The sequence below is a fragment of the Myotis myotis genome, unplaced genomic scaffold (assembly GCF_014108235.1).
Source record: "Myotis myotis isolate mMyoMyo1 unplaced genomic scaffold, mMyoMyo1.p scaffold_m19_p_2, whole genome shotgun sequence".
Classification (NCBI taxonomy): Eukaryota; Metazoa; Chordata; class Mammalia; order Chiroptera; family Vespertilionidae; genus Myotis; species Myotis myotis.
The window spans coordinates 172028360-172050322 of record NW_023416324.1 but is presented as its reverse complement, the minus strand read 5'-3'; the positions used below and the strand labels follow the sequence as shown (position 1 = coordinate 172050322).

At 39.5% G+C, this 21963-nt stretch overlaps 1 protein-coding gene across 1 annotated transcript in view; it reads left to right on the top strand.

Annotated features, from left to right (window-relative positions):
- LOC118675748 (kininogen-1-like) overlaps nt 1-21741 on the top strand; it is a 31794-nt gene extending 10053 nt beyond the window's left edge. The window contains 8 exon segments of the mRNA XM_036348549.1: nt 2064-2236; nt 3366-3473; nt 12793-12877; nt 13741-13814; nt 13816-13923; nt 19840-19947; nt 20065-20151; nt 21473-21741. Coding sequence (XP_036204442.1) covers nt 2064-2236; nt 3366-3473; nt 12793-12877; nt 13741-13814; nt 13816-13923; nt 19840-19947; nt 20065-20151; nt 21473-21583 — 854 coding nt within the window. The 3' untranslated portion in view covers nt 21584-21741.
- Nucleotides 21742-21963: the final 222 nt, after the last annotated feature.

The window sequence follows — 21963 nt, the reverse complement described above, 5'->3', positions numbered from 1 at the left end:
CACTGGGTACACTGGCTCTTGGATCTCCAAGGAGGTGCTAATTTAGCCTCTGCCTGAGGTTACCCAGCAGGAGCTACAGAGAGATCTGCAGATTCCTCTTCTTTGTTTGGAGTTTGTAGGTGCCCAGATGAGGCCCAGCTGTGAAGCAATGAAAGCTGCTGTGGGGCCTTGGGTCTTCTTTTGGATTTTCTGTATCTCTCTGACCCAGCTGCAGTTTGTTAGGTAATTTTAGATTTCAAAGGGCCAGGTCATTCATATGCAAAAGCATCTGTGCACAGCTTGGGTGGGGCGGGGTCTCAGGGAATCAACAGGATGGAGCAAACAGCTATGGCTGATCCTCAGCCCTGCCCTAAGATGCCCCGGGTCTCACTCTTCCGTGGTAATTGCTGTAAGCACCTCTGAGAGAAATCGTCCTCAAGTTCTGCCCAATGCCAGATAGTCCAGTTTCTCCCTGTATGAGTCTGGGTCCTCAGAGACTCACCCGGAACTGGTGTTCAGAGCAGTCGGGAGCTTGTGCCTCCCTCCCGATTGAAAAAGCCAACCACGTCCTCAGTTGCCAGCTCTTTCCACGTGTGCCTCTGTACCTCTGCACTTTACTTCCACACCTCCTCTGAGTCTCAGTGTGCTTTTCTCTTTTTTTCTAGTTGTAGAATTTCCACTCATCCAGCCTTCGTGTGGTTCTGGATGATGTCCGTTTTGTCTTTTAGTTGTATTTTTGAAGTGTTTGTGTGAAGCAGCAATTTCAGGTGTTTACCTATGCCACCATCTTGGTTTCTATTTCCAGAGGACTCTCTTTAACTGTCCAGACCACAATAGCCAGTCCCTGCCCCCTGCTTTAAGCCCAGTAAAAAGTATACACCGCATCCCACACGCTGCCCCTGACTCATCCTGCTTTCTTGAGAGCCATTCCTCCCTTTGTTCCTTCTTCTCAGGCTCACACTTTATGTTGCCCAGTTGACCTTGACCACTTTACACCCTTCTTAGCTCAGGCCTCTTCTCCTCATGAAAGTCTTTCTTGAGCTCACTCTGGGCTCCTGCCTTCCCAAGCTCTTGCTGAATTATTTTGAAATATCCATCTGCAGTTCTGTCTCTCCCACTCCACTTTGCTCAACACCTTCACTACTGCCAGTACTGACCAGCAGCCCCTGAACGATGGATGAACAGATTACTCAGACACAGTATGACTATGAAAGACAGGGCTAAGGGGCTCCTGGCTCTAGTGGCCAGAGCAGCCTCAATTGCCTGTCTTGTTACCCTTTTGTTGCAGTTTTTATCTTTTGATACAATCAATAGGGTGAGTAATCTCAGGGGGACACAGGTGTTTACATTGTCATCTATGCAAGGGCATCCAGGGATTAAGCATAGGGATTCCAGTTAAGACCTGGGGTCTGTATGTAATCAGACTTGTTGGGAAAGGTCAGGAGATAATAAGGGGTGCCAATTTTGGCACTGCCCTATGTCTCCCCTAAGTCGGAATTCAGATAAACAGGGCAGGCGACCTTCCACACACTTCCCTTTTATCAGAATGTCCTCCTTACAACTTTCCAATCCAAGTCTCCTGTGCTCCCCAACACACCACAGTGACCATTACTAACAAGTTAACATAACCACACAGTCTAGCTCAGCACCTGACATATTACAAAAGGAGCAAAATATGTACATGTTTGTTGAAATGAATTGATACAAAACATATTATATCCTGAGTGAGGCTTCAAGGAGCTTTAATTAACACTGAAAAATAAATAATACTATATCTGTACTGTTTTACTTTTTTATAAGAGGATAAATTAATGTATTATTTCTATAATTTATAATGATTTCTAAAGAAATTTAAAATAATTATGCACAATAGTATGCACATAAGATGTTCATAAGTCAATGGTAGGTTTTTTCTCTTGACCAAAAAAGCAGTCCTATGTTCTCTTTTTCTAATACATACCAGAATGTACTAGAAATGTTGTTTACCAGGGTCTTTGAAATTATCTTACTTATTTAGGACAATGTATCTGAATGCGGGTTTTGCTCATTAACACTGCCCTTTTGCCTACTCTTTCTTTGTCAAGCCGAGGGCCCTGTGGTGACCTCCCAGTATGACTGCTATGGCTGCCTGCACACCATAAGGACTGTCCCCCCGGACTTCGACCCTGTTCTGAGACATGCCATTCAGCATTTTAACAACCACACTAATCATTCCCACCTCTTTGATCTTAAAGAAGTAGAAAGGGCACAGAGACAGGTTTGTGATTTAGTTTCCATTTCTCACAGTATTGCTAAAATTTGTTGTATCTTTATGTTTAGGGTTTCATAACCTAAAATAAACCATTGGTCAATAGAAAACCTATGATTCCGTTACTGGTGGTGAGGGAGCTCTTTTATGTCCTCATCTGACTGGCATAGGAGGTAAAGCGCTTTCTCTTGAGTCAAAGTGATTGGGATACTACAATATATAAAGGGCAAAAGTGTGGCTAATCAGACCCCTGGCTCTGAGGTTGGTTTTATTGAATGGGTAGTCAGAAATACATGTTTTTCTTCGAGATGGTGAGATGAAAAGATCATTCTAGCCTTAAGGTTTTAAGAAAAGTACATTATCACTTAGCCATCATGAGTCAAACATGGCTCCAAAATATGAAATGGAACCCAAACAGTTGGCACGGCTTTCTGAGCACTCTCTAAATTATAGCTTTCATATCATTAAAAAAAAGTAACACTCGGAAATCTGGCCTCTTCATTGACCCAGTTCACTAAGTCTTTACTGACAGTTGACTGGGTTCCTTGTATTTCAGTGTCTAATTATGAGGGACTTACTTTAGTCAGTAACATTCCCTGCTTTTAATAGACCATCCAACTTCCCTTCATACAAGATGCATGTTCTACTCAATTATGTTCATAGCCAGCGATCGGGGTGGGACTAGCCCAAGATAGAGCAGCACAAAGCTTACTGCCTGACTGTCTGGGAACCTGAGAACTTATCAGTAAAGGCCATTCTAGCTCCAATGTGTTTTTAACCATCTAGAAGAATATTATTAATATTTCACAAAATTCAAAAGGACATTATTTTTCTGTTGCTTGGCAGAGGTGATGTTGCTAGGTTTTTCTTAAGAAAATACAGTAACTCACGTATATATTGCTTTTTATTTTCAGATGTGAGTGTGTGTGTGTGTGTGTGTGTGTGTGTGTGTGTGTGTGTGTTGAGGAGTGTGAGAGTCATAAAGTGTTCAATATTTATTCAGTCATGACTTTTGCCTAGTACTAAGAGTTTATATTTTTGAGTACTTGCAATATGCCAGGCAGTATTCTAAGTTCCTCATAACACAGTGAATAATGTTTAAACTGCCCTTTAACTATTCAATTCAACATTGTTTCAGGTGGTGTCTGGATGGAACTATGAAGTTACTTACTTAATTCAGCAGACTAATTGTTCCAAGGAGAATTTTAAATTCTTAACCCAAGACTGCAAGGCCCTTCGCAGTGGTGTAAGTAGGCAAAAATTGAATTATAATGTTATTAGCATTTGGTGTCCTGTATTTACAGGTGTGGGAATACTCAGCCGCATAGGAAGACTTGTAAGATTTTAGATGACATGCATGAATTCACAGCCACATTCTCCATGTCACTAGTCAAGCTGCCTTACCTACCTGGTCACAAGATCTGTACATCTGGCAATAAGCATTTACAGATATAACCGGGGCTTGAGATAAAATGATGCCCTGTCAAGTTTGTCTGTTCATGTCTTCACACTTTCCTGTCTCCCTTTCTTCGCCACCTGCTTAAGGTCCTTCCCGGTGCTCCTGAGCCCTGCGCAGGACACTCCTTAACTTCAAACTTGCCTTTGCTTATTTTCCCCATCCCCTCCCCTCTCTTTTTATTTCTTTATTTTTAAAAATATAGTCCTGAGCCTCCATAACTGTATCAGAACCAAAATTATGTTACAAGAGAGTATCACAAGGTGGCAGTAGTTAGTGCATGTGCAGATGCCTAAGGCACAATGACCATCCCAGGGATATTTGCATTTTAGCAGAAAACTACTTTAAGCAAGGGATTGCTTCAAGCCCTTTAGTCTGTTGTTCTACTTCTACAATTCTATTATGTGGGAAGAAAATGAGGAACCCAGACAGTAAGATATTAATTTCAGCATTATTATTAATAGAAAAACATTGGAAATGTTTTCAACATTAGGGAATGTTTAAATAACTTACAGTATATCCACACAGTAAAATATATGCAGCCATTAAAGTATGTTTACAGAATTTTTTAGTGACTTAGTAAAATGGTTATAATATGGTAAGTTAAAAAATATATAAAATTATAGATACATATTCATTTAAATATATAAAGTAAATGTAAATATCAAAAGTGATGGAGGGGCCCTGGCTTGTTTGGTTCAGTGGATAGAGCGTCGGACTGCGGACCAAAGGGACCCTGGTTCAATTCTGGTCAAGGGCACATTACTCGGTTGCAAGCTCCTCTCAGCCCAGACCAGGCCCTGGTTCACAGCACGTGCAGGAGGCAACCTATTGATGTGTTTCTTTTCTTTTTTAAAAATGTATTTTATTGATTTTTTTATGGAGAGGAAGGGAGACGGAGAGAGAGTTAGAAACATTGATTAGAGAGAAACATCAATCAGCTGCTTCCTGCACACCTCCTACTGGGGATGTACCTGCAACAAAGGTACATGACCTTGACCAGAATCAAACCTGCGACCTTTCAGTCCACAGGCCAACACTCTACCCATGATGAGTTTCTCTCACACCGATGTTTCTCTCTGTCTTTCCCTTTCTCTGCCACTCTCTCTAAAGTCAATGGAAAAATATCTTCAGGTGAGGATTAACGACAACAAAATAGTCATGGAGGGGAGCATTTGAGAATTGCTCCCTGTCATATGTTGTTCGTTTGCCTCAAGTAAACTCATAAAAAAACATTAAGTGATAAAAAAATATGCAAATACATAAAACATAGTTGACTTTCAGTTGAAACTATGGCTGATTTTTTTTTTATTCTTTATACTTTTTGATACTCTTTAGTACTTGCCAATGTTTCTAATCAAGCATGTATTTATTTAATAATTGGGAGAAAAGTTAAAAGGATACTATTAAGAGAGTGAAAAGACAACCCAGAAAATGGGAGAAATTATTTACATCATATATCTAATAAAAATTAAGTATGCAATATATAAATAACTCCTATAAAACAATAATAAAAAGACAATCAACCTAATTTTCAAATGGGTAAAGGACTTTAAAATAAACATTTCTCTAAAGAAGATATGCAAACAGTAATTAAACACATGAAAAGATGCTCAACATAATTAGCTACCTGGGGGGGAGGGGATGTAAAACAAGTCACAATGAGATGCCATTTCACACCTAAAAGATGGCTATAATTTTTTAAAAATTAGAAAATAACTAGTATTGGGGAGGACGAGGAAAAATTGAAACATTTGTACAAAAGTACATTTGAGTTTACTAAAAGCTAGAGGGAGGGAAAATGGGGACTCATTACTTAATGGGTACAGAATTTGTGTTTAGGGCAGTGGTCGGCAAACTGCGGCTGGTGAGCCATATGTGGCTCTTTGGCCCCTTCAGTGTGGCCACAAAGTTTCAATCCCAGTGTATGTGCGTGCCCGCACTTGGTATTTTGTGGACGAGCCACACTCAAGGGGCCACAGTTTACTGACCGTTGGTTTGCAGGGGTGGGCAAACTTTTTGACTCGAGGGCCACAATGGGTTCTTAAACTGGACCGGAGGGCCGGAACAAAAGCATGGATGGAGTGTTTGTGTGAACTAATATAAATTCAAAGTAAACATCATTACATAAAAGGGTACGGTCTTTTTTTTTTTTTAGTTTTATTCATTTCAAATGGGCCGGATCTGGCCTGCGGGCTGTAGTTTGCCCACGGCTGGTTTAGGGTGATGAAAACTACTGGAAATAGAAAAACCAAGATGGCGGCATAGGTAAACACCAGAGATTGCTGCCTTGCACAACCACTTCAAAAATACAACTAAAAGACGGAATGGATATCATCCAGAATCACAGGAAGGCTGGCTGAGTGGAAATTCTACAACTAGAAGGAAAGACAAAAGCATACCGAGACTCAGAGTGGTGCGGTGCAGAAGTAAAATACAAAGGTGCAGAGGTGCATGCGGAGAGGGCTGGCGACTGAGGACACAATTGTCTTTTTCAATCGGGAGAGGGTCTCAGGCTCTGAGCTCCAGTTCTGGGTGAGTCTCTGGGGATCCAGACTCATACGGGAGAAATGGGACTGTCTGGCATCGGTGGGAACTCGAGGGCAGGTTTCTCTCCGAGGCACACTCAGCAATTGCCCGCGCCTTTGAGGGCAGGACTGAGAGCAGCCATACTGCTCGCTCCACCCACCCTGTTGATCCCTTGAGAACCCGCCCTGCCCAAGCAGTGCACGGAGGCTTTTGCATATGAAAGGCCCTGCCATAACCGGTTTGGCTCAGTGGATAGAGCATCTGCCTGCGGACTGAAGGGTTGCAGGTTCGATTCTGGTCAAGAGCATGTACCTTGGTTGCGGGCACATCCCCAGTGGGAGGTGTGCAGGAGACAGCTGGTCAATGTCTCTCTCTCATCAATGTTTCTAGGTCTCTATCTCTCTCCCTTCCTCTCTGTAAAAAAATAATAAAAAATATTTAAAAAAAAAAAAAAAGAAAGAAAGGCCTGGCCCTTTGTAATCTGAAAATTACTTAACAAACTGCTGCTGCCCCAAGGCCCCAGGGCAACTTGCATTGCTTTACAGCTGGCTTCTGCTGAGTAGCCTCAGACAGAGGCTTGATTAGCACCTCCTTAGATCCAAGAGCCAGTGTACCCAGTGGTCAGAGTGGGACCATCCAATTACAACTCTTCAGATCCATAAGGGACACACTCAGGGGGCAGACTCAGTGAGCACCAAAGCCCCACTGAAGCAAATCTTGACCCCTTAAGGGTGTCTTCAGCACAGAATTCTCCCGCTGTAGACACAGCTGATTCTCACAGCCAATTGACCTGGAGGTCAAATCCTCCCAGTGTTACCTACAACAATCAAGTCTTAACTACAACAAGACTGTGCACAAGGCCCACAAGGGGGTGCACCAAGAGTGTCTACCTCAGGTAATTGGGGAGGCTGAGCCACTGGGCCCTATAGGACACTTAGCACAGAAAGCCACTCTATCGACACAGCGAAGCATAAAAAATGCCAAGACAAAGAAACAGGACACAAATGACATAAATGGAGGAAAGCAAACTACTGGATATAGAGTTCAAAACCGCACTTTTAAGGGTTTTCAAGAATTTTCTAGAAACTGCCGATAAACTTAATGAGACCCTCAAGAAATCTAGTGAGATCATCAATGTTGTGATAAAGGACCAACTAGAAATTAAGCATACACTTACTGAAATAAAGATCATTATACAGACTCCCAACAGCAGACCAGAGGATCACAAGAATCAAGCCAAAGATTTGAAATACGAAGAAGCAAAAAACACCCAACTGGAAAAACAAAATGAAAAAAGAATCCAAAAATACGAAGATAGTGTAAGGAGCCTCTGGGACAGCTTCAAGCGTACCAACATCCAAATTATAGGGGTGCCAGAAGAAGAGAGAGAGCAAGATATTGAAAACCTATTTGAAGAAATAATGACAGAAAACTTCCCCCACCTGGTGAAAGAAATAGACTTACAAGGCCGGGAAGTGCAGAGAACCCCAAACAAAAGGAATCCAAAGAGGACCACACCAAGACACATCATAATTAAAAATGCCAAGAGCAAAAGACAAAGAGAGAATCTTAAAAGCAGCAAGAGAAGGAAAGTCAGTTACCTACAAGGGAGTACCCATAGGACAGTCAGCTGATTTCTCAACAGAAACTTTGCAGGCCAGAAGGGAGTGGCAAGAAATATTCAAAGTGATGAATACCAAGAACCTACAACCAAGATTACTTTATCCAGCAAAGCTATCATTCAGAATTGAAGGTCAGATAAAGAGCTTCACAGATAAGGAAAAGCTAAAGGAGTTCATCACCACCAAACCAGGATTATATGAAATGCTGAAAGGTATCCTTTAAGAAGAGGAAGAAGAAGAAAAAGGTAAAGATACAAATTATGAACAACAAATACACATCTATCAGCAAGTGAATCTAAAAATCAAGTGAATAAATAATCTGATGAACAGAATGAACTGGTGATTATAATAGAATCAGGGACATAGAAAGGGAATGGACTGACTCTTCCTGGGGGGGAAAGGGTTGTGGGGGATGAGGGAAGAGACTGGACAAAAATCGTACACCTATGGATGAGGACAGTGGGTGGGGAGTGAGGGCTGAGGATGGGGTGGGAACTGGGTGGAGGGGAGTTGTGGGGGGGAAAAAGAGGAACAAATGTAATAATCTGAACAATAAAGATTTAATTTAAAAAATGGTCATGATATATGATATGTAAAAAAGATAGATTACATATCGTACTAGAGGCCCAGTGCATGATATTTTTGCTCTGGGAGGGGGGTGGCCCTCAGCCTGGCCTTCACCCTCTCTAATCAGGGACCCCTTGGGGGATGTCTGACTTGCAGTTTAGGCCTGCCCCCAACTGCCCTCCCCTACTGGCCTGATCGCCCCCAACTGCCTTCCCCTGCTAGCCTGATCTCCCCAACTGCCCTCTTCTGCCACAACCCACCTCCGCTGGACCCCGCGAGTCTCTCTCATCATTGGTGTTTCTATCTCTCTCCCTCTCCTTTCCTCCCTGAAATCAATAAAAATGTATTTAAATTAATTTGAGAAGAATTGATGTATGTATATATTTTGTCTTTTCAGTCAAGAACTTGGCATACATCTATACTTAGTCAAGTTTTATTTTAAACTTCTAAAAGTTGTGTGATTTTATTTATATATCCAGAACTTTGCTCACTAAAGTTATTTCTAGGTGTTATAGGGGTTTTGTTTTGTTTGTTTACTTTTGTTTATTGCTCTGAAAAAATTACATTTTGTTTTTCATTTTATTTTATTCTTTTTAATGTTATTTTTATATAAATGTATCAATTTAGACATATTTAGCTTATATTCAGCAAGTGAGCTCTAATTAACTCTAACAGCTTTGCATTCATTCTTTTGATTGTTCTAGGTGTTAAATAAGATATTGTTTTATCTCCTCTTTTCCAATGCTTATGTTTTTTTTTAAATATATATTTTATTGATTTTTTACAGAGAGGAAGGAAGAGAGATAGAGAGTTAGAAACATCGATGAGAGAGAAACATCGATCAGCTGCCTCCTGCACATCTCCTACTGGGGATGTGCCCACAACCCTGGTACATGCCCTTGACCGGAATCGAACCTGGGACCCCCCAGAGTCTGCAGGCCGACGCTCTATCCACTGAACCAAACCAGTTTCGGCCCAATGCTTATGTTTTGTTCTATGTCTCAATGAATTGATCAAATTTCCAGAGATATTCCACACATCTTTGTTTCATTCCTGATTTTATTAGGAAAGCCTCTACAATTTTGTCATTTATAATATTTGCTATGGGTTCCAGGTAGGCATTCTTGTCATATTAAAGAAGCATCCTTGCATTCCTGCTTTTAAAGAAGTTTGTTTAGTTTTTAAATAAGATATTGGTGCCGAAACCGGTTTGGCTCAGTGGATAGAGCGTCGGCCTGCGGACTGAAAGGTCCCAGGTTCGATTCCGGTCAAGGGCATGTACGTTGGTTGCGGGCACATCCCTAGTGGGGGATGTGCAGGAGGCAGCTGATCGATGTTTCTCTCTCATTGATGTTTCTAACTCTCTATCTCTCTCCCTTCCTCTCTGTAAAAAATCAATAAAATATATTTAAAAAAAAAAAAAAGAAATTGGTGTTAACAGACTCATAGATACAGAGAGCAGATGACAGCGGTCAGAGGGGAGACTAGAGTGGGGTTAGGTGAGAAAGATGAAAGAATTAAACAAAACAAAACAAAACAAAACCCAAGAACTCACAGACACAGATTACCAGAGAGAAGGGTTGGGGGAAAATAGAAGAATATTAAGGGAGGATAAGTGATGACAGAAGGAGACTTGACTTTGGGTAGTCAACACTCAATACAATATACAGATGATGTATTATAGAATTGTACACTTGAAACCTATATAATTAACCAATGTCACCCCAACAAATTTTTTTTAATTTAAGAAAAAAAAGAAATTTGTGTTCGAATTTAGCAAATGCTTTAAATATGTATTGAAAAAATATCATGTTATGTATTTCTAATTCAATCTGTTATTTTGTTTTGACAAGTTTCCTAATAGTAAACTTAGATTCATAAACTATTTGCTTAGAGTTAGTTATTCTTTAAATATGCATTTGGATTTTATTTTTAGTTCAAGAAGTCTACCTCTTTATAAGTGAAAGTGGTTTGGCAGTTTTCTAGGCGTGGCTGTGTGTGCATTCTATTTTTTCAGGTTTTAGTATCCAGATTATACTACATAATAAAAGGGCAATATGCAAATTGATCCTAACAGCAATACGACCAGTCGTTATGGTGCACACTGTCCACCAAGGGGCAGATGCTCAACACTGGAGATGCCCCCTTGTGGTCACTGCATTTCCACAGGGGGAGCTCCGCTCATCCAGAAGCCAGCTATAGGGTAGCTGCAGTGGTGGGAGCCTTTCCCGCTTCTGCAGCAGTGCTAAGGATGTTCAACTAACGGCTAAGGCCTGCTCTCACTGGGTAGCAGGCTGAAGCCATCAGTCAGACATCCTCCAAGCCAGTGGTTCCAAACCTTCTGGCCCCTTAAATATAGTTTCTCATGTTGTGACCCAACCATAAAATTATTTTCATTGCTACTTCATAACTGTAATGTTGCTACTGTTATGAATCATAATGTAAATATCTGATATGCAGAATGGTCTTAGGTGACCCCTTTGAAAGAGTCGTTCGACCGCCAAAGGGGTCATGACCCACAGGTTGAGAATCGCTGCCCCAAGGGCTCCTGAGCTGCCAGAAGGATGTCTGACTGCCAGCTTAGGCCCACTCCCTAGGTGCCTAAGCCAGCAGGTGGACATCCACTGAGGGGTTCCAAACTGCTAGAGGACGCAAGCTGGGCTGAGGGACCCCTCTGAGTGCACGAATTTTCATGCCCTGGGCCTCTAGAAGTTTCCTGGAATGAATTGAGTATGTGTTACATGCAGTTGAGTCAGCTCTGATTCCTAGTGACCCTGTGAATGAGTGATGGCCACACTGTCTTGACCTCAACAGCTCTGCTGAGCACCTATAGACTCATTTCTATGGCTTCTTTTATGGAGTCAGTCCATGTCATATTTGCTCCTCTGCTTTCCCTACTGCCTTCTATTTTTTAGTTAGGTGGTTAGCCACTATTTTTTGGCTTGGGTAGCTTGCCACTATTTCCTATATTCAGAAACAGTTTACATAGGAAGGAACTAAATGTTTCTTTAATTTTAAAAATTATTCATCTATAAAACATCTATGTTGTTTGGAGGTGAGAAAAGGAAGTAGTTTCTTGTTTATTTGTTTAAATATATTTTTAGGAACTTTTTTCTTTTGGTGCTAAAGTCAAAGCACATGACCTGTATTGATTCAATTTGGAAGTTTATTGAGCCTTTCTTGTAACCTAATGTGAAAGCAATTAAAAATATCTATATCATACTTATAAAAATATCATTTAAGTCATATGGATCAAATGAAAATACCACCTAAATATATTTTTATTATTTTATTTATTTTTTATCCATTTGGTCTATCTTAAATTTATAGTTGTACATAAAATTTCTCCACCACCATTATTTTAATCTATTTCTACACATATATATCTAATTTCTGCTTTATGTATTTTAACTCCATGCTTCTAGACTATATCTTTATAAAAATAAAATTATCTTGTTTACTACCATCTTGAGTTTTTTGTTACCTTGAAGTTTACTTTGTCCAATATTAATAATACTCAAGATCCTTTTTCTGTTTATATTTGCTTCATATAGTTTTGATCATTCATTATATGTAACCTACCTTTATCTTTTATATTACAAGATATTATTCTTGAAAAATGTAATGCATTAATTTTGTTTTTAACTTAATACAGAAGTCTTTGCCTTTCTCTTTTTAAAAATGTTTTTATTGATTTTTAGAAAGAAAAGATGGGAGAGTGATAGGGAGATAGAAATACCAATGAGAGGGGAATATCATTGATCAGCTGCATTCTGCATATCCCACTATGGGGATTCAGCCCACAACCCAGGCATGTGCCCTGACCAGGAATCTAAACATGACCTCTTGGTTCCTGGGTGGACACTCAACCACTGAACTACACGGGCTGGTCCTGAATTCTTTGTTTTTCTAAAAGAAATTTTACCCATTCAAATATATTATTTCTTAAATATAATTTGTTGACTTCAAGGAGGAAGGAAAAGAGCAAGAGAGATAGAAACATTGATGAGTGAGAGAACCATTGATCAGCAGTCTCCTGCACACCCCACACTAGGGATCAAGCCTGCAATGTGGCCATATGCCCTGACCAGGAATCAAACCATGACCTCCTGGTCCATAGGTTGATGCTAAACCATTGAGCCATGCTTCCTGGGCTATATGATTATTATTTCTATACTAGGTATTCTTGTCATCTTATTTCATATGTTTGTGTAAGTACATTTTTTGTTGTTGATGTTAATACCTAACTGTTTCTTATTCTCTCTTTTGCAATGAGGTTATGTTTTGTTTTGTTTTCTATGTAAAGTCAACATCCTATATTTAATGTTACTAGTTGTTTACTTTAAAAGTTCTTAAAAACATTTTTAACTTATTTACTTTTGAAAAACTAGGATACCGTTGAATGTACAGATCTTGCATACGTGGATCCTCAGCTAAGAATTGCTTCCTTCTCACAGAAGTGTCAGATTTTACCAGGTATGCGATAATACATGTTTGTGCTCTAGTAGTACATGTTGATCCCAGACAACTGGCTAGGGGTTTTTATAGGAATTGTGCTTTAGGTCCCATGATATAATCAACAACCCTTACAGCTGTACCCTATTTCTGCACAGCTGTGGTGTAGCTGATGCAGTTGGGACTGCTCTGCAAGTGGCCAGAGGGAATATGGTGACAGAAAAAGATTTATGTTCTTTGGGCAAAGCTGATCTCCAGATGCAATGTCAGCTGGTCTTCCTTGTGTATAAGATGTCACTACATCAGGTGTTATAAATTGGGGAAGCTGTATCTCCTATTTAATTACTCAGAATAAGTTCTTTCAATTAAATACTTTTTTTCTCCTGCATGTTATAATGGGGGGAAAGTGAGATAGTGCAAGTTTATGGTCAAACCAGTGTTTCTTATACCAAGAGTTGGCTTTTCTCATACTTGGAAGATATTTGCATACATTCCACAGTGAGAAGCATCATTGAAGCTCCCTGCTCACCAGAATCAGAGGACTTAAAATTTTCCCACTAGAGAATCATTCCTTTAAATTAAGCATTGCTTTTTTACACTCTTTCAAAAATGCAAAATAGGAACAGTGCAGCACATTGATATTGAAGGTGTACTAACTAACACCTTCTGATGGAAGGCTTCCCTAAATGCCCTTGACTCTGAGGAGAGGAAAAGAGGGCAGGCAGTAAGGTGAAGGTCACACAGACAACCTCTACCCACTCACTACTGGCCTTAGGCTGCACATGGCCCCATATAAATGAGTGCTGGACAATGTGCAGGAGAGGTCCTAGGCTAGACTGCTCCTTCAGTACACACACTGACTTAAAACCTGATTCTTCTTTCAGGGGAGGATTTTGTACCACCATCTCGCAGAAATTGCCGTGGCTGCCCCGAAGAGATACCTATTGACCACAAAGCCCTGCCCTAATCTGAAGGATGCTCTGACTCATTCCATTACAAACCTTAATGCAGAGAATAATTCAACTTTCTATTTCAAGATTGACATTGTGCACAGAGCAACATCACAGGTCTGTAAATTGAGCTACAAAAATAGTGATATTATAGTCTATGTGCGAACTGCTTACTAATATTGCCGCTGATCTTGGAGGGGGGAAATAGTGTACCTGGTAAAAAGAATTGAATATCAAGTCTCAACCTCACTATATGCTTGCTATGTGGCCTTGAAAAAGTCATTTAGAACATTTTCTGTCTTTAAAGGATTGGGGTGAGACTCAAATAAGCCTTGGCCAGGTAACTCAGTTGGTTAAAACATTATCCCTATATGCCAAGGTTGCAGGTTCAATCCCGTCAGGGCACATGCAAGAAGCAACCAGTGTATTCATAAATAAATGGAACAAACAAAGAGAGATATAATATATGTCAATACATTATCTTCTCGAAATTTAAAGTGTTATATAAATTCTAGCAACTATTATATAATTAATAAAATGTAGGGCAAGGAAAAGCTACTCTTATTCTCTGCCTCTCTAGAGTTGTTCCTTGTTGTAGCATCACTTAGTGCCTTGGGATCAGCCACATGTCAGTCTATCATCACCCAGACTCTCTTCACACTCTCACCTCCATGTCACTTCCCCCTTGCCTACGTGTCCTTCCAGCCCACAAATGTACCCTCTAGGACAGTGGTTCTCAACCTGTGGGTCGCCAATCTGTGGGTCGCGATCCTTCGGGGGTTGAACAACCCATTCACAGGGGTAGCCTAATACCATCGGAAAACACATACATAATTACATATTGTTTTTGTGTTTAATCACTATGCTTTAATTATGTTCAATTTGTAACAATGAAAATACATCCTGCATATCAGATATTTACATTACAATTCATAACAGTAGCAAAATTACAGCTATGAAGTAGCAACAAAAATAATCTTATGGTTGGGGGTCACCACAACATGAGGAACTGTATTAAAGGGTCGCGGCATTAGGAAGGTTGAGAACCACTGCTATGGCTTCATCTTTTCTTCCATGCCCTGTCAAAAGATAAGGAGCATCCTAGTCTGGGGGTCAGAAGACCCAGTTCTACCAGAGCCTCAGCCCTCATGTCCTGGGTAACCCCGGGCTGTCATTCAGACTCACTCAGTCTTGTGGCCCCATCTGTAAAATGAATGGCTGGGTGAGAAGAGCCCAAATTTCTTCCAACTCTAACAGCATCTGAGTAATCTATTCATGGGCAGATTCCTATTATAAACCTCAAAACTGGCCTCCCTAAATGTGAACAAAATAGAACCAACAAAAGTAATCAAAATAAAACCAAACTGTTTCAGCAAACCAACATAATCTGATGGGGGGAGGGGTACTTCAATTATAACAATTCATACTTTTGGCTCAGTAATTGAATTTCTAGAAATTTAAAATAGAGTCTTTATAGACAATGATACTCATTGCAGCTTTAACTATAAAAGACAACATGGTAAACTGTCAAAACGATCAATAATACAGAAATGATCAAATACTGTCTGGCATATCCTTAAAATAGAGTATCAAGGAGCAATTTTAAAGCATCGTTGTGAGGAGTTCTTGATGTAGGAAATGCCTTGTGTTAAAATATGCAGTGGGGAAAAAAGAGGCCATAAAATTGACTATACATTCTGTTGTCAGGTGTGTTATAAAAAGTACAGAAAACAATACTGAAAGGAAACAAATGCCTCCAACTATTCACAGTGGTGGGCTTTAGGTGATGGCACAATGGGGTTTACTTTCATCTTCTAATTTCCTGTATTAGTTTCTCTACTGCAGGGGAAACCTAACCAAATGGTATTAAAATAAGTCAAAACTGACACTTTGCTCTCTCTCCTACTCAGGCACTTATTCCTGCCCCTGACACCACAACCTTTCTCCCTCCTTTCAGGGACACATGACCCATGTTAGTGGTGTACTCACATGGTTCACCAATCCATGCAATTCTTTTGTTTAATTTGAATTCTTTATTGTCTAAAGTACTGCATATGACTCCTTTTCCCCCATTAACCTCTCCCAGGCCGGTCCAACTGCCAGCACATTCCCTCACCCCCTAAGGTCTTTTTCCATTGGTTATGCTTAGATGCAAGCATACAGGTCCTTTGATTGATCTCTTACCCTCCAGGCCCCTGCTTTCCCTCTGAGGTTAAATGGTCTTTTCGATGCGTCTATGTCTCTGAATCTATTTTTGTTCATTAGTTTATGTTGTTCATTATATTCTACCAATGAGTGAGATCATGTGATATTTATCTTTCTCCAATGGGCTTCTTTGGCTTAGCATAATGCTCTCTGGCTCCATCCATACTGTTGCAAATGTTAAGAGTTCCTTCTTTTTTACAGCAGCATAGTATTCCATTGGGTAGATGTACCACCATTTTTTAAGCCATTCATCTGCTGATGGACACGTAGGCTGTTTCTAAATCTTACCTTTTATAAATTGTGCTGCTTTGAACATAGGGGTGCATATATCCTTTTTTAATTATTTACTTTTAAAGTATTTCATATGTCTCCTTTTTTCTCCATTGACCTCTCCCCTGCCCTTCCCACACCTAGCACACGCCCTCACCTCCCTAGTGTCTGAGTCCATGGGTTATGCTTATAGGCATGTATACAAGTCCTTTGGTTGCTCTCTTACCCACCCACACCCCCCAATGCTATTCTTGTGTTTGTCAGCTTTTCTTCTCACTTCATATTTCTGCTTTCTTGTGAATCTCCCTTATTCTTGATGCAGGAATACCATCTACTCCACCATATATTGCATATCAGAGGTTTGCTGTCAGGAGAGAAACACTCATTTTATACATGACTATCTAGTCTTCATAGTACTTATAGTTCTCTGTAAATTAATGAATCAATATTCTAGCGTGGTATGTTTTGTTTATGCTGAGGATGCTAGAGGAACAACAATAGGCAATGTTGTTAATTGAAGGGAACTGTCATTCCTTCACTTGCCAAGTCAATTTGAAATATGTTGAGAATCTCAAACTTACTTACAAAAGATGAATCTTTACTGGTTTTTACATTTAAAGAGAACAATTTGGCTGTTCTGACATGATTATTCAAGGAAGCCCTGCTGGAAGCAGCCGAGTTACTCGAAATCCATTTACCATGTGATGAATTTGCCAAATGACCAATTTTTGCCAAAGATTTATTTTACAGATTTGGTCTTGCCTTGGCTTTGCATATTTAGTCCTATTTGGATGCATGTCCATTTCAAGCTGGTTTCAGATGCCAAATGTTTCTTAAATTCTCCATTTGCACATGTGAATATTGTGATTTCTGTCATAGGCCATTTATTTTGCCCTGCCTCTGCCGCCACTGTCCCCACTGTTGTCCATATTCCTCCCTGTTTTTGCTCAGATGAATAAACTTCAAGGACCTCTGTGTGTGCACATTCAGGAAGTTTTCCTTTAACAAAGTACTAGAAATGTCAAGGCGTATGTATAGTATGTCTAAGACTTCTGATGCAAATTGCCAAATTGCCAAACTGTTTGCAATTATGCCAATTTACATTCATACCACCTGGCCATAGGACCTTGATCATCTTGCTTTGAGTTCTATTCCTACCAACAGTGACTGAGACTGTGTGCTCCCCACACGTGGCCAATACCAGGTATCACCTCTGTCTTTTATCCTTGACAGCATATGGGAGATTAACAATGCTGTTGCGTTGTTGGTTTTTTTTTGGTTATTAATGAAGATAGTCATTTTTTCTGGCTTAATGACCATTTTTTGTTTCTGGCTTAATGATCATTTAAACTTATTTTCTGAAATACTTGTTCATGTATTTTGTTCATTTTTTCATGTTGGGCTTTACATGCATAAGAATATTAATCTTATACCATATTTCCCCAGCTTTTATTTTTTTACTTTGCTTGCTGTGATGTTTGAGAATCAGTTGTCCTTTCTGTCTGAACAAATTTAGACTTTTTTTCTCCATTTATATTTTCTTCCTCTGGTTTTCACCTAAGAAAAGCCTTCTTTCTCTTGAGACCTGATGGGTACATATTTATATCTTTTGAGCTTATTTCTTTAATTTAAATTGTTAATACATTTGGAATTTATTTTGCTATGTGGTTATCTCTACTTTAAAAACAAAGGTTGAGCAGGATGGGTTTGAGCAGGGAAGACTTTTGATAAAAATGACACCTGATAATAACGGCAATATAGATGCCATCCTGAGGCCCTCAAATGGAAGATTTACATATATTTAATTCCTTCTTCTTGACCCTGAATAGAGTTGAGCCATCAGTTGTGGTTTGTGTCACATATTGTCCAGTTTCTTAGGCAACATTACTGTGATCAACATTATTGTTACAGAAAATTGGATTAAGATATATTCTAAACTGAGCAAGAAAACTTATGATCACCAAAATATAGACCCTATAACCCTCTTAGAACCTTCCTCCCCATTTACACCTATACCTGGAGTCTTAAAAGTTAAGTATCAAATTTTTCTTAAAAATGTAACCATGTTTACCCAGCAGATCAATGCCAGAAAAAGTAGAGGGGGAGCTTAGCTCTTCCTATGACTCTGTTCTCCTGCTCTCTTCCTCCCGCCACACGTTTTCCATGCTTTTAAAAAACAGAGAGAAAGGGAAGGCAGCTGTGTTTTGCTTTTTCAAACGACATTCTACTATTACCCTGTGATTTCATTTATTTTATTTTTTAATATGCTTTTATTAATTTTAGAGAGAGAAGAAGGGAGAAGGAGAGAGAACCATCAATCCGCTGTCTCCTGCATGCCTCCCTCCCGCCCCCCACCTGGGGATTAAACCTGCAACTCTGGAATGGGCCCTGACTGAGAATCAAACTCAGGACACTTTGGTGCCTGGGATTATATTCAATGAACTGAACCACACCAACCAGGGCTGGAACTTCATTTTTAAAAATAATAGTCATCTCTCCAGGTCAACTGATATATTCATGTGTTCTTTTACACACACACACACACACACACACACACACACACACACATTTAGATCCTAGAATTAAGTACTGAATAACTTGAACTACAAATTGGGCCATGTCAACTAACTTTTTAACATACAATTTAAAGTCATTTTTACCAAGTGTATTTTTTAAGTGTAAGAGATGTAAGATATGGCATTTTGAAATGACTTTTAAAAAGCCATATGTGCAATTTTATTGAAGTCAGTGCATTTTAAAAAGCAGTGTGAGTTTAATTTTTTAAATAAATAAAGTGTGCCTCTTTCATATAAAATAAATAAATTGGGCCACAAAATATTCATTGTGGACACAGCATTGTATAAAGATTAAAACTGTTGCTACAGTACTGGCGAGTGTGGCTCAGTTGGTTGAACAATCCTACTGAGCAGCAAAAGCTTGTGGATTCAATTCCCAGTAAGGGCACATGCCCAGGTTGTGGGCTTGATCCCGAGTAAGGGGCATGCAGGAGGCAGCTGATCGGTGTTTCTCTCTCTCCCTCTTCCTTCCTCTCCCTCTAAAAATCCAGTTTAAAAAACTATTGATAGAGATTAAAATGGTTTCTTAATATAAAACAATTAAGAGAGGCAAACTACAAAATCCAAAGAATTTTCCTAATCACATAATTTAACCCACAATTTCTGTAGTGACACTAACTCGGTATTTCTCTGATTCAAGACTTGGAAAGACAATAAACCATACTTAAAGAAAATGTTTAAGTTTTTCTTCCTACTCTTCTTAAATTCTATTACAACTTGAGCGCTTGAATGTTATTGAATAATAAAACTCAGAAAAGTATAAAAATAAAAATTGTAGACCAAACAACAGCCAAATATTTTACACATGTATAGAAACTAAGAGTTTATTTGTCAAACATTTGTACTTTATTTGTATACCTCTCATTTGAGCAGTGTTTAATTAAAATTTTAATATTCTCCCCTAAGATCCCTTAGAGCAAAAACATATCATTTATTATATAATATTAATGAAGGTTCTACTTTGTGCTAATTAATTTTCCAGGTGGTGGCTGGATCAAAATATTTTATTGACTTTACGGCCAGGGAAACCACATGTTCCAAGGAAAGTAATAAAGAGTTGACTGAAAGTTGTGAGATCAATAAACTTGGAGTGAGTAGTCATGCAACTCTCTACTTATTCCCTGGAAATCTACTTGATATTTTATACTTGTTTAAGTATTTCATGAATAACACTGTTCTCTCTTTTGGCCTTTGTTTTCACGGATAGGAAATTCTAAGATGCACTGCTGATGTTTATGTGGTACCTTGGGAGAATAAAATTGACTCTACTGTCAAATGTCAATCACTAGGAAAGGTATGATTTAAATTTTGCTCATTCTGCAAAGTCCTATTTGGGGTTGAAAATGAACCACTATTTAAATGAATTGGGGGACTATCTTTTTAGAATGGAGAGAACTCTCACATTTCTGTGCTGACCTCTCCTTTTTATGTCTAGAAAGGAAAACAACAGTCAGTCCCCTAATCACTTCTCACCCTTTGTCAGTGTCCCATCCTTCAGGAGGCTCTCTCTTAATGAAGGGCAGCCCCTGCCTTGCAGAGCCAATACTAGCTCTGGGGCTTTAAGATGTGCCTGAGATGCTTCACTGGCATCTGTCTCCATCCATGGGACTTGGGAGAAATACAGATCTCAGACTCCACTCCACATCGACTGTATCCAAATCTGCATTTTAACATGGTCCCCAGGGCTTCATACCCACATTCAAGTGTGAGAAGCATTGGTTTTTATCATTTTCCAATTCTAAAGAGAATCTTGGGAGGTAAGCAAGACTTTTCCCATTGTTAAGGATGAGACACTAAAAATTACAAAGATAATGAGATCCTGAAGTGGATAGTAGTATGATCAAGTGCTTGCTCTGTCCCAGGCACTGTACTGAGGGCTTCACACATATTTTTCTCTTGACAACTCTATGAGGCGGGTTCCCTGTATAGGTATATATGTAATCTAACACAGACATTATATAAAGGCTCTGTTTCAAGCTTGTGAACATGACCTAATATGTTTCAGCCCAACAAAGTAATTGTGGGCACATGCTGCATATATATTTAGTCCATAAAGCTATTTTGGGTCTTTGGTATAAAAACTGTAATTGTGCTAATAGAATTAGTATCAATTAATAAATAATGTGCCATGGTATTATGTAGTTCAACCTCCCAATTTTTCCAGATGAAGAAAAACCTCTCCAGTTTAGAGGAGTATTATTAAGAAATATCCACAAATTATAAAATCAATTAAAGAGAAAAAGATATTCATTCTCATCCTTTCTTCAATATTAACATAGCATTTAATACCTGGCTATGACATTGAAGAGCGCTGATTTTTACCAAAAAAAAAGACAATATGGTTGTCTTTAATTGCTTCTAATATGAAGGAAGAACGCACTTCATAATCCTTGCTGTGTTCTGCCTAGATAAACAAGACAGGGCTTTAAACACCTACAGTTGCTTGTGGAGGCATATGCCACTGCTACTCCAAGTTATCAGATGCATTTGATCCTTTGAGTTTTTATTCCATTTCAAATATTATCTTTACTTTTCAATAAAGAACCAATGATGTCAGGAAAAAGTCTCCTCTTGACAACTGGTTGCTTCACTCTTCTCTTGTTGAATGATAACACCATATTAACAGAATTTTACTATACTTACAGAAGCAACTAAGGCCCTGCGTGTACAAGGGCCGACCTCGGGAGGCAGGGGCACAGCCAACATCTGAGAGTGTGGCCTCTTGACCAGTGGGCAGAATCTCCACGCCTGGCACAATAACCCCAGCAACCTGTCAGCAGCCCTGAATGGAAGGACAAGAAGATGGGATAGAATGTCAATAGAGAAGAATGCCATTTTATCATTCTGTTTCTGGGTGAAATAAAGTTTGATCTTAATGTTCTCACTCCTGGTTCATTCACAGTAGTCTGCTTTCAGCCACACCCATCCTGCAGCAAAGTCCAGTTGATCAGAGAGCACGCTCTACCATGGAGACTCATAGTGCAACTCTGGAACAGGCGGGGATCCCTTAAGTGGGCCTTCCCTACCACCAGGACCTCATCATGGGCTCTAAATCAAGGGTTTGTGGGTGATGTTTCCATCAGAAATGTACGGAATCTCTCTACCT